General features: G+C 40.8%; 1 protein-coding gene across 4 annotated transcripts in view; it reads left to right on the plus strand.

Moving 5' to 3' along the window:
- Nucleotides 1–8,625, plus strand: part of IGSF5 (immunoglobulin superfamily member 5) — a 33,887-nt gene extending 25,262 nt beyond the window's left edge. For all 4 annotated transcript variants that reach the window (XM_004934559.5, XM_040652177.2, XM_025145360.3 and 1 more), the window contains one exon: nucleotides 7,226–8,625. In XM_004934559.5, the coding sequence (XP_004934616.2) occupies nucleotides 7,226–7,294 (69 nt within the window). In that variant the 3' untranslated portion in view covers nucleotides 7,295–8,625. The remainder of the gene's footprint in view (nucleotides 1–7,225) is intronic.
- The last annotated feature ends 4,231 nt before the right edge of the window (nucleotides 8,626–12,856 follow it).

The raw sequence follows: 12,856 nt of genomic DNA on the forward strand, positions 1-12,856 counted from the left end.
CAGAGCTTCTCAGTATATAGTGGTGGCACCATCTTGTGTATACAGGAGTTGATAAAGCAAATATTGCTTGATGAAAGTTTACCTTACATTGTGGATTTGCAGTCCATGATTTAGGTTTATGTGATTATATACAAACATAGTGAAACATTTCCTAGACAAAGTAAAGTTTTTTTTTCTTCTTTTACATACATAACCTTCCCTGTTAACTGCAAAATACAGATTTTCTGACAGAGTTGAGTTACTGGATGCATTAACAAAGTTCAATTAGCACTGTAGCCAACACACTGCATAATAAACACTGTGGTGCTCTTCCCTTATAATACAATCCTTGTCAAATGGGAGAAACCAGATGGCAAGGCATTTAACTGTTTGCTGATTAGTTGTGTTTCTCAGTTCCGTTTCCCTACATGGATGCTGGAAACATTCCCAAAGGTTTTTCTTCTTTTCATTTTTATGTGTTTTTCTTTATTTTTAAACGAGAAAGAGAGCCAGAGAGCAACACAAGGAAAAGGAGTTATCCAGACAATTTTTTTCACAGTCAAGGAGGTCATAAAGGGATGGACTCTGCAAGTTGCCTCACTCTCTACGTAATAAGGAAAAAGGAGAAAACATCTATGTGATGGTAGAGAAACCAGGTTCTCCTTCCAGAGCAAGGTGGGGAGGGAACACAGGGCCCAGCTATTGATGGAAAGCGTCATGGAGACTGAGAATCTAAAGCCTCATCTCTCCCTCTTTATGAGATGAAAAAAATTAACATTTCTGTGGCTGGCTTTCTTGACACCTTATGAGATCAAGATTAACCCCAGTCCAAAGGTCAGAAAATAAGACCGAATGGGAAAATTATGAATGAAGAGTTTTAAAATTAGAAAGAAGCTCGTGGATGTGGGGACAAAATGGAAAGCAGAGCAATCATAGTGAATGAAGGTTTTTCAACCTAGTATTTTGAATGGGCAAAGGTGAACATACCTGCTGCATGGCACGCTTCCCTCACTGCCAGGAGAAAACAAGATGGAAACTTTGATTGTATAAGCTTCACCTGCATGGGCTGGGCTGGGGGCATTAGGAAGCCCTCTCTGAGGGCATCAGCTTCAAACTGATACCTTCTATTCCATATATAAAAAGCTACTATTTTAAATGGTTGAAAGATTAAGGGAGCATTTGTACCAGAGATTCCTCAGAAGTCATTGCCCATTGACCCAACCTGGTACAAAGCCTGAAATATGCTGGGTGTCACAGTAAACGGTGACAACAAAAATTCACTTAGATCAGCTATTCTATGTTCAAACTCACTGAATCAGAAACTAAAGCAAAATGTTCATGGAAGATAAATGTTGTCCAGTAATTGCACTGATAAATTCGCAACATGAACAAAAGTTCTGGCAAGTCATCCTAGGGAAAAGTAATATCTCAGTGAAGAAGAAGGGAAGAAAAAAAAGATGTGCAAGACATTTAAAAAATGATGAATATTGAACTAAATTATTGAGCTGAAGAAAAAATTACCAGCTACTGGAAGAGGAGGCCAGGAGTATAAGTCAAGAGGTGCTGGAAGGTCTCCATTCTGATTACATTAGCTGGGAAAAGGTCAAATGGAGAGTAGAGTTACAGGCTTCTGTTTAATTGCGTATTTTGTTACCGTCAGCAATGGCAGGAGAGCAATCCTTGCTCATAGTCCCAAGAGGGCTGATCTGCAGACCGAGTGCCCAGAGAGCTGTTTCACGTGCTCTGACTCATTATAAAGAGCTCCTTCTGAAACCCACGTTCAGTGAGGGAGATCCCTTAACCTGGCTCTAGCAGATTTTGGAGTAATACCATGGACACTTGCGCTTTAGCAAGGGCCATAGGGTCATTTCAGAGGAACTGCATTTTTGCAAATCCTACTGCTAGAAAAAGAGATCTAAGGACTCAGCATCTTGCAGGACCAGAGAACTTCCTATACAAGCCTCATAATTAGTCCATTTAATATGGCATAAATGTCTCTATGATAAATCAGAAGACCATTTTGTAAAAAGGAGTGCTCATTTACAGTGAGACAGATTCATCCCTGGTGTAATACAGCTAACTTCAGCAGAGCCATGCATGGCTTGGATTTGCCACCACAGCCACACTCTTCCTCTCCAGTCCAGAGTGAGTCACCACTCTGTTAATGGAGACGGATCTATTTTTCTCCGTAACTACTCCAAATGATACTCTATAAACTGGAAATATTATTTGGTTGTGGTTGTGGTTTTATACCGGAGAGGAAATGAGTGATGGATTGCAGCTACATTTATTGCACTGTATATAACTGCTCTAACTCTGTGGATTGTTTCAGAAGAAAAATTAAGCTATCAAAATCAAATTAAAAGGCCAATAAAGTAGAAATATAAACGAATGACAGCAAATAATTTTTCCTTTACTGATGAAACATACCATAGAGTATGTATGTCATGTTATGATATTCATTGGTCAGCATGTCTTGATTAAGAGACTAATAAATACTGATGATACAGATGCAGAAACTCAGGTGCAGCTTATAGACTGAAGTATATATTTTTTCCAAGTGTCTGTGAAAGAAGGAAAAGAGTGAAGTTATGTGGGTGGGATTAACACAAAAAGAAATAGGAAGGAATTGCCAGCTTCTGTGTCTATTGATGGACAGGGAAATGTGCTGAGTGTACTAAAAGTTGACAAGATGGAACTGCTTTGCTATTTGAAGCAATGCCTTATCTGAAATATTGTGAGGGTATCCATAGTTTTTGGGTGGGTGTTTTCCTGTAAATGAAGTGAGTTTAGAAAGAGAATTAAAAACTGAGGGAAGGAGGATAAATAACCTCAAGAAACAGAAAACTGTGCCTCCATGGTTTTTTGTTCTAACAGTTAGCAGAACGTGTGATGCATGCAGATACATTTGGAAGTACTCCTACTACACTAATTTCAGCAATTTGTTCTAATGCAGTTTGACTTGGATTTTTTTGGCTGGCTAATAGCAGGCAAAGCCTTCAGCTTGTCACACATTCCTACAGTGTCAGTGTCAGAGGAGCTGCCATCTGTCAAATCAATTTAGAGATCGGAGCCCCTGTTTCATAACGCCAGATGTGTGTTCATCATTCATATCACTGATGTCATATGGGTTGCAGAATTGACTACAACATGCTTGCAATAGCAGAAGTCCTTCCTTCATTGACTGAGGATCGTTATCCAAAACACCACTCAAAGATTCAACCCTGAAATCAGCTGCTACACACACTTATTTTGCCTTCTGATTCATCTATGTATTGCTGGCTCTTTTTCTGTGGTTGAAGAGCTGAAAGAGGTGGAAAGATCTGGGCATCTGTTTCCTCAGTGAAAGCAACAAACTATGCAACACTTTTCCCTGTAATACTTCCTTTACAGTAATCCCTGTAAAAATGCATCCAAGGCAGACAGGCAGTCAGCATGCAGGTTTTGAAACGTGTGACTGTCAAACACCCATCATTAACTAGATACCCAGCTGAGAGTACAGTCTCCAAACTATGTAAAGGAAATGGTGATGGTGTTCTGTTCTGACTGAGAGTCAGTCTTAGAAACTTGCTCCTGTAACATCGGGCTGTGCAGCAAACCATTAGAACTATCTTTTTTTTTTTTTCTCCAACATGTAGGATGAGATGAATAATGAAGCATTTTTTTTCATGTTAGGGCTGACAGGACTGGTAGAGAACTTGATTAGTCTGAAGAAGAAACAACTTTGAAATCAAAATCAAGCAGTGGCTCTGGCAACTGTAGCATATCAGAGTTTAAATATGAAATAGCTATTGTGATACTAATCCTCTGCATTTTGTATTTGTAATGTGTTGCATTTGAGACCTGCAGCATCAGAAAATGAAGTTCAGGTCAGTGAGCCAGCAGCCTCAATGTCAGTGAAGTTATATCCAGCCTACTGCAACCTCCATGAGGCGATGCTACTTCAGAGAAAGCTTCACAGAAAATGGGCCAGCACACAGCATGAATTTATTGAAATTCATAAAATCATTCTTTAATTGATATCAGAGCACCACAAGAATAAAGTAGAAGTAACCCAGGGAATTTGCTGTAAAGCAAACAGCTATGAAAGACGCAGCAGGGCAGAGGGGGATCTGGTCCATCATGGACACAGTCCTCACTCCAGAAGCAAACTTACTGCTTGGTTCCTACTTTGTTAGAGAGGAGAAATAGCATTATGAGGCAGGGATTGTGTCACTCATTCTTGCAGGTAAGATTTTTAGGGCAAAACAGGCATGCAGGGGTTATGTTTTCCCCAGTGCTGTCAGATAAGGAAGAATAGTGCAGTTTAGATCCAGCTGGCCTAAGTCCGCTGGCTCCTTCCTGTTCAAAAGCAGATGCAAACCAAGATCTTCTGTAGTATGGCCATGAACGTTGCTTCTTTTGATAACTTTACCTAATGAGCTTTCTGATTAATCATAGAAACATTACGGTTGGAAAAAAACCACTAAGATGATCTAGTCCAACCATCAGCCCATTACCACCGTGTTTTATTTTATTTTTACCAAATAACTGTTCTGCCACAAATAGAGCAAATTTCATCACGTAGTAATCTCCTGGACAGCACAGACCAGAAGAAATTTCTTATGTGCTCTGGATATAAATGAGAAATGTCTCTGTTGAACACCACCGAGGTCTTTGGGCTATTGCAGATCTGCAAGAAATTAATAGCGGTAGAGAGATTCTGAAAAAAGTCTGAGAAGAGACAGGCAGTCCTGTTACTTCATAGAATCATAGATCATAGAATGACTTGGGTTGGAAGAGACCTCAAGGATTGTCAAGTTCCAATCTCCCTGCTGCAGGCAAGGTTGCCAATCGCTAGACCAAGTACTAGATCAGGCTGTTCAGGGCCCCATCCAACCTGGCCTGAAACAGCTCCAGGGATGGGGCATAACTCTTGGTGAAAAACTTCCCCTGACATCTAATATAAATCTTCCTTCTCTTAGTTTAAAACCATCCCCTCTTGTCCTATCACTATTTACCCAAGTATAAAGTTCATTTCCCTCCTGTTTATAATCTCCCTTTAAATATTTGAAGGCTGCAATGAGGTCTCCCCTCTGCCTTCTCTTTTCCAGGCTAAACAAGCCCAATTCCTTCAGTGTATCTTCACAGGGGAGGTGCTTCAGTCCTTGGATCATCTTTGTGCCCACCTCTGAACCCTCTTGTAAAACTACACATCTTTTCTTCATAGGGGGCCACAGGCCTGGATGGAGTACTCCATATGAGGCCTAACGAGGGCAGTGCAGAGGGAGACCATCACCTCCCTCACCCTGCTGGCCACTTCTCTTGTGACGCAGCCCAGGATACCGTTGGCCTTTCAGGCTGCAAGCACACATTGCTGGCTCATGTTAAGTTTTTCATCTACCATGACCCCTAAGACCTCCTCAGGAGGGCTACTCTCAAGGAGTTCTTCTCCCAGTCTGCATACGTATCTGGGATTACCTCAACTGAAGTACAAAACCTTGTACTTTGCTTTTTTGAACTTCATTAGGTTTTCACATGAGTACACCTTTCAAGTTTATCAAGGTCCCTCTGGATGACATCCCTTCCTTCCACTGTATCAACTGCAACACTCAGCTTGGTGTCATCAGCAAACTTGCTAAGGGTGTACTCAATCCCATCATTTATATCATTGATAAAGATGTTAAAGAGTACTGGTACCAAGACAGACCCTGCTAGGCAACCACATCAGTCAGATCCTTCAGGACCATGGGATGCATGTCATCTGGTCCCATAGACTTACCAGTCTCATGAGTCAGTCTCGGACTTGCTCTGCCCTTACAGTGGTGAGCAGTTTGCTCCCCAGTTCCCACCAAGAGGTTCAGGGATGTGAGAAATATGAGAAACCTGGCATAGAGTTTCCAGAGCACCACTCCTCTCTCTGAAATAAACAGCAAAGAAGGGTAAATTTGGTAAATAGCAGTACACTCTAGCAACAGATAAAGAGGAGAGGAGGGGGGTGAATAGTGTTGTGTTTCAAACAGAAGGCAGCTATCCTATGAAATGTTTCTAGGGTAGTTATATTTATCCCATGGTTTTTCTTGAGGTACTTGGTCTCAATAAATACCAGAAAAACGTCCACATCTGTTATCTAACATTTTCCTCCATGGCTTGTTTAATAATATATAGGTACCAAATACATTATTCAAGATACTAAATGCTGGAAGAATACCAAAGCAATACAAGCTGTGCATGATTAATGTTTGAGAAAAAAATATAGGAAATTTGGTCAATATCTGGGAAAAAGCTTAGGGTTCATAAAAATTTTCATTGAGAAGAGCAGTGGAGTTTCCATTAATGCCCGCACCAGCTGGGAAAGTCGCAAGGAACAGTAGCCAGTAGATCTTCTTAGGGGAAAATCAAACCAACATTGGAACTAGGCCCAGCAAATCATTTGATTGTCTTGCTTCTTTTGGGAAGCTATCTAAAGATAAAGGTTTACAACTTTGTAAGTAATTTTCACTGCCTGCGTGAGGTCGCACAACCACATTTGACTACTCATAGCATACGTTTCTTGAATGCATTTGAGAATAAATTTTTGTATTTTCCTCTGCAATGATATTCATAAAAGTACGTAAGTAATTAGGATTGCAAATCCACAGCACTGGTTTCAAATGATGGCAAGGTTTTCAAAGCTGCCAAGTGCTTGCCTTGCATTGATCCCACTGGGGTCAGCTTGGAAACACACTGCTGTCTGTGGGAGTGGAGTTCTGCCAGTCGTGGGAACTTAAAAAAAAAGCCAACCTGGAATAAACATGAAGATGTTGAGAATGGCCTTTCTGACACATGAACTACTAGCATGCTTCTTGTTGCAATTTCCAAGTGTACTAGGAAAACAATGTCAGAAGTTAAGTATTTATTACAATTTATGGGGTAGTTTCTTTAAGAAAACTGTAGGGGAAATGCCTAACACCATCTTTTGCTTAAAAGAATGCAGACTGCAGAGTACACAAGAAGTTCTCAGATAGCGAAAGACCAATTAACAAATTCCCAGTAATGCCAATTGGGGAATGGTGCATTGCATATTAGGCTTATATAAGTATTTTCTCTTTGTTGTTCTGCTGTTCCTTCTTATCTTTGTATTTAGATTTTGAGTGGGTTGCCAATGATGGATTTAATTTTGGCATAATGCTTTGTGGTGGGTGGTGGCAGGTAACCTCCTGAGGACCCTTGAGTGACTGCTTTTCTAAGACTTTTAGTTCTCTAACTGCTTTTTATTGTGCTCTAGGGACGACCTCAAAGACATACCGATTATCCGATCAACCCAAAGAAAATCAGAAATGTGACACATGTTTAGGATGGACTTCAGAAAATTCTTACCTGAGTTGCATTTTACGGGTTTGAACGGCTTCCTGCGACAGGGAAAGGTCACCGCCAGTTCTCTCAATTTAAGCTATAACTTATTATTATTTTTGTTTATTTCTCATGTAATGAAATAAAATTGCAACCTTTACAACATAGTATATGATAGCTCAGCAAAATAATGGACGTAAAGGACTGTCTTAAATTCAGAGACAACAAATATGATGAGAATCTACAAGAACAAGAATGTATCGTTTCGATTTCAAGCAAATCAACAAAACTCCTACCAGACAGAAATGTCCAGCTATCCACAGGGAGGTGAAGGACTGGAACTGCTGGTGATTAAGTAGTTCAGAGGAACTGGTTAATAGTAATACTGGTTAATGCAATATCTAATGCATTTTTAAAAAACACAGCTGATTATCTTAAGCTCACAGATCAACAGTATTTTTCAATTTATGTTCTGTAATAAAACCAAGGGAAGTTTTGACAGAAAGCAAAAATCTTAAGCTGAAAAATGTGGATCTGAAACGACTGATTTTTAAGAGCTGTTGCTTCAGTGATTACTGTCTCTGATCTACTTGGGGCTGAGTTTGGCAGCTAAATGATGTGGATCACAGTAAAGGATGGCTGATGGTGTTCACCCTGTTGTTCCATCATGGATAGAGTTGATAATGATCAGGAGAAACGCATTTTATCTGAGCAACCAATAGAACAGGTCCTGCAGAAGGACTCTACATATACCTTCCCAATCTAAAACGTATAGTTTCTAGATGAAGTGTTTTGCCTGAAATTTTGCATTTCATAAAAGAAATGCTCAAACAATGTTATTTTTATACAAAGGCAAACTTCTTCCATTGCACTTGTCTTTTTACTCATTCAAAGCATTCTGAACTATTCAGTGTTTTACATGTTAATTTTCTGCATGAACCTATGCAGGTGATCTTTGAGTAAAGATATTGTCGCAGAAAAATACTTTCAGTGTTAATCAGTGCAATGAAAATAAGGAATTTGAAACTTGATCTCAGGGAAAAAAAAATATTGCTTTGTTTGTTTAGCATTTAGGATCTCATTAAATTTTGACAGATTTTGCATTGCTAGTCATATTTCCTGTCAGTCTGTCAGAACAAGTGCTGGGGCTAATTCATCTTCTGCCATATGTAATTGTATACAAAGCTCCTTCAGTTTCTGGCCGCCTCCACTTTCTGTCTTGTCTGGTTAAGGAGGAGCTTTGAAATGCATTCTCTTTGAATGGATTGTAGCAAAAACATGGTATGTAAATAACTATAGTGCTATACAGAGAAAATATAATTTGTGAAAATGTAAGTATTTGTGGAATATCTGTGTTTTTTTCTTTGAACAACCATGCACTGGGAGAAAGATCTGCCTTATTCTGGTATGAGTATTGGTACTGCTGATATCTCCTAGTTGATAATGCAGCTCAATGCAACCTGAAAACCAATAAAAATCCACTTTATTACAGAAATGTCCACTGCACAAGACAGACAGGCTGACGGTAACATCAGTCTGTGCCTTTGGGTAAAAGCCATGGACCTTTGGCTTTCTGAGCACATGCGTGGGTAGCAAGCCTACTCTCATGAGAAGAGTAACCTTGCAGTACAAAAATGAAAACTGGCTGGAAGCATTTGTTTCCTTGCAGAAAATGTGCATTTATCAGAATGCATTTTGAAAATGAATCAAACTGTACTGTGTTATCTTAGAAACCTCGCTCGCAAGCTTAGCGTTGTTATTATTTGGTATCACTGTCCTTGAACCAAAGAAAACCTTTTCTCCATTTAATCTGTGTTCTTCCACATCAATTAAAAAAAAAATTAAATAAAATGTTTGTGTTGAGGACAAGGCAGGAGCCAAAAGAGGAAATCCTGTGCCAGGAATATTGTGCCCTCCAAGCCGGGGAGACTTCATGGAGACTTTCACATGGTGCTACCAGGTGCTTGAGGATCCTCAGAGGACACCAGCAGTGCTACCCAAATTGATTTTTAGGCTGTGGTTGGGCCAACTTTCCTGCACTGACTGCACAAGCCTATGACCAGAGTGAGCAAAGGGCTTTTTGCACAACAATGTGCCACATCCATGGAAACATGCCTGGTAACCAGAGTCTGGAGCAGTTTTCCTTCCTGACAGCTACAAGAATGCATCCCATGTGGCTGTGGTTTATTTTTTACAGAATTACCATGAGGTTAAAATTCTTATAGTGTCCCTGAAATTTATAGTTGGGTGCATTTGTATGCTTACAGATTTGTTTTCTTCAGGCATGTTATACAGCCTGTATATCATCTCCAGTACTAGCTGTTAGTTATGTTTGCAAATAGAGCTCTGCAAACAACTATGCATAAAATACAGAGACAATTTTTAGCACTCAGGGAAAATAAAATATGCAGGCACTTTCAGAAGACAGAGTAGGCTAAAAATATTGAATTTCAGGCACTTTATGGAGACACCAATCTTTTGTACACTTGCATGTTGATTTATAATTACGACTTGGGGGACATTTTAGTAATCCAGAAGTATCTATTTTTTTTTATTGCTTACAGACCCTGCAGCTTGATTACGTACAGCCCTTCCATGTTCACTTACGTAGTGTTCTGATTAGAATTTCATACATGTGTATGTGGGAAAAAGTACGCTGGAGATATCCAGTACTTCATTCTGCAGTAAGGTTTCCTAAAGTTGTGCCTACAGTTTTATATTTCAGAGAGAACAGGAGAGGCTACCTGAAGAGAAGGCCGTTTAAAAATAACACTGACTCCACATGAAGCTTTCTTTTTCTAACAAGAAAGCACCTCATGTGGGCTAAGCAGACTCAAAAGATACACTCTTAGCAAAGGGTACTCACAGTGTTGACTAAACACTTGGTTTCATACTGATCACATTGAATAGAATTGCTATTTTTGATATTTGCTTGGTGGTATACGTAATATGTACTGTTGCTAACCTACAGTAGACCACTTTCAATCTAGTATGTGGGCATTCCCAATGGCAGAAGAGGGTACTCCTTGCTTACCAGTCAATCAGTCTCACTATGTCTTTCTTCAGAAGTATCCTCCATGAGGCAGGAAGGGCACAGCGTCCTACAAGATTCCTCAGCAGAAGGTCCTCTGAAACCCGAGTATGGTCCCCTGGAAGTGTTGCAGGTATCTTATTCTCCTGTCCATCCAAAGTAGGGCCCACACCCTAACTCTCTCTCCCAGAATTTCTCAAAACTCCACATCTGTATTCTCCGAAATACAGTAAAATTAATCCAGTGGCCTCATAGTAGCTACACAAATGTAATTAAGCAATCTGTATAGTCCTGAATGGTCCCGTATGGTCAGCCTGTAACTGGAAGAGAACTCCAGCTGCCAATATGGGAACACTTCTCACAAATACCTTTGCATCTTAGTACTCTTTTCCAGATCAGACTCCAAAAACCCCTGCTAAAGAAAAGGCTGAGACCAGAAATTCATAAAGCCCCTGATACGGAGGTGCATGCTCTCAGTAGATGTGACTGTCATGATTAATCTCTCCTCCTACTCACCATGAACCACTCTTGTTCCCCGGGCTATGAACTAGCTGTCTCTTTTCCACCCGTGTGATAAGTAGCTTTGTTTAACTTTTTAAACTTCCTTTGTCTCTCACTTTCCTCTCTTTTTACCATCCTTATTTTTTTTCTATTATGGAATATCTTTTCTTTAAACAAAGGGCTAATTGATACATATCCAATTAACATCTGAGCATTTGTTCTCAGCTTGTATTTAGCTTTGCAAATTGCTGCTTCTATTTCAGACCTGAGGAAGGGCTTGTATGTCAGAAAATTTGTCTAACATTTCCAGCAGTGCCAGCTGATCCAATAAAGCACACAACCTCTACCTGCACACTTTGACCTGCCCACACACTCATATTGACGCTTGCCTACTTCAATCATCCCACCCACTGGGACGCAGGAGGACACTATGCAAATTTAAGCTGACCTTTCTAAATTGCTATTGGGAAAAAGTGAAGATGTAACTAAGGGGATGATTTCCACCTTGACAGTAAAAGACAGCCAGTTGCTCATCTCTTAAACTCACCAAAGTGATGGAAAGACTGAGAGCATAAAAGAGTCTGAGATGGGTTCCCACATACTCAGCCCCTCCAAAGCCAAAGTATTTACATGTAACTACTTAGAGAAAGAGCACAGTAATTTCACTCAGATGGTGGTGAGGCGCTGGCGCAGCTGCCCAGAGAAGGTGTGGTGCCCCATCCCTGGAGGCGCTCAAGGCCAGGTTGGATGGGGCCCTGGGCAGCCTGAGCTGGTGGGGGCAGTCCTGCCCACGGCAGGGGTTGGGGTGGGTGGGCTTTGAGCTCCCTTCCAACCCAAACCATTCTATGAATGCTAACCCAACATGTAAACAAAGCTTGTCAATAAGGAGGAAATTAAACAAAATGTTATTGATGGAGGGAGAAACTAAGCCAGGCCCACACTAGCATGTCTGCTGCATCAAACCTTACAATGATGAAAAATTAGCCACATTGTTCTAAAGATAGAATGTGATAGGAATGCTGTGCACTGCAGCAGTCTACAGCTTCAAACAGAGCTGTCCTTCCCCCCTGGAGATTTCCCAGAGCCCTCCCTCCCCCTGCCCTCCGCTCTCTGGGAGATGTGGGTTGCTAACAGCTCCTTTATGTGATCCTAGAAACCACTGATCATTTACACTAGATCAGTACTGATATTCATTTAAATGAGAGTGGAAACCTGCAGGCACAGAGGCCATACAATAGAATATTCATTTTCAGTTCAGAGAGGCTTTTGGCATTAGCTCTCACAGCAGAACTCACGTCACACAGATTATATTTATATTGTTTATTTGCTACTGTGATATGATTACTCTCCCAAATAAGAGATTACCTTAAGTGCTTTTCTCAAATCATGTTCCAGCAAAACACTCTGTTTTTTGTTTTGGGGAGAGAATGCCAAAATCCAGGGAAAACAATACAGAGATGTTTTAATCAGAGAAGCCAACCAGATCCATATTTGCTCTGCCTCCATCTCATTAGCTTCTCCCCGTGAAAGGCCCAGTGGCTGCTCTGACCTTGGGCCAGATCCTCTGTATTATTGATCTCCTCAGTTCCAGTGTTCTGTCAGCCGGGTATGACTGCTGAAGCCAGTAGTCTTCATGAGGTTAGCCCAACTGCACTGAAAGGGTGATGGGGCTGTGGCTCCTGCTTGAAATCATAGAATGGCTTAGGTTGGAATGGACCTCAAAGATTATCCAGTTCCAAGCCCTTGTTGTGGGCAGGGCTGCCAACCACTAAGTCACTAGATCAGGCTGCCCAAGGCTGTATCCAAATCAGCCTTGTTGGTTTCCCCAAAAGGAGAAGGTGGGTAGTTACTCCCTGTCTCAGTGCATGAACAGTCTGCCATGTGCTCATGGAGACAGGATACTTGTCTGCATTAATCCATGCTCACCGAGCTGCCGCAGTGAAGTCGCCTGAGTGATCCATATGTAAGCTGCGCCACTGCAAAGAATGGTTTATTTCCTTCCAGAAAAGTCTTTTTTCTTTTTTCCCCTTATTG

Source organism: Gallus gallus, chromosome 1 (genome assembly GCF_016699485.2).
Source record: "Gallus gallus isolate bGalGal1 chromosome 1, bGalGal1.mat.broiler.GRCg7b, whole genome shotgun sequence".
Taxonomy (NCBI): Eukaryota; Metazoa; Chordata; class Aves; order Galliformes; family Phasianidae; genus Gallus; species Gallus gallus.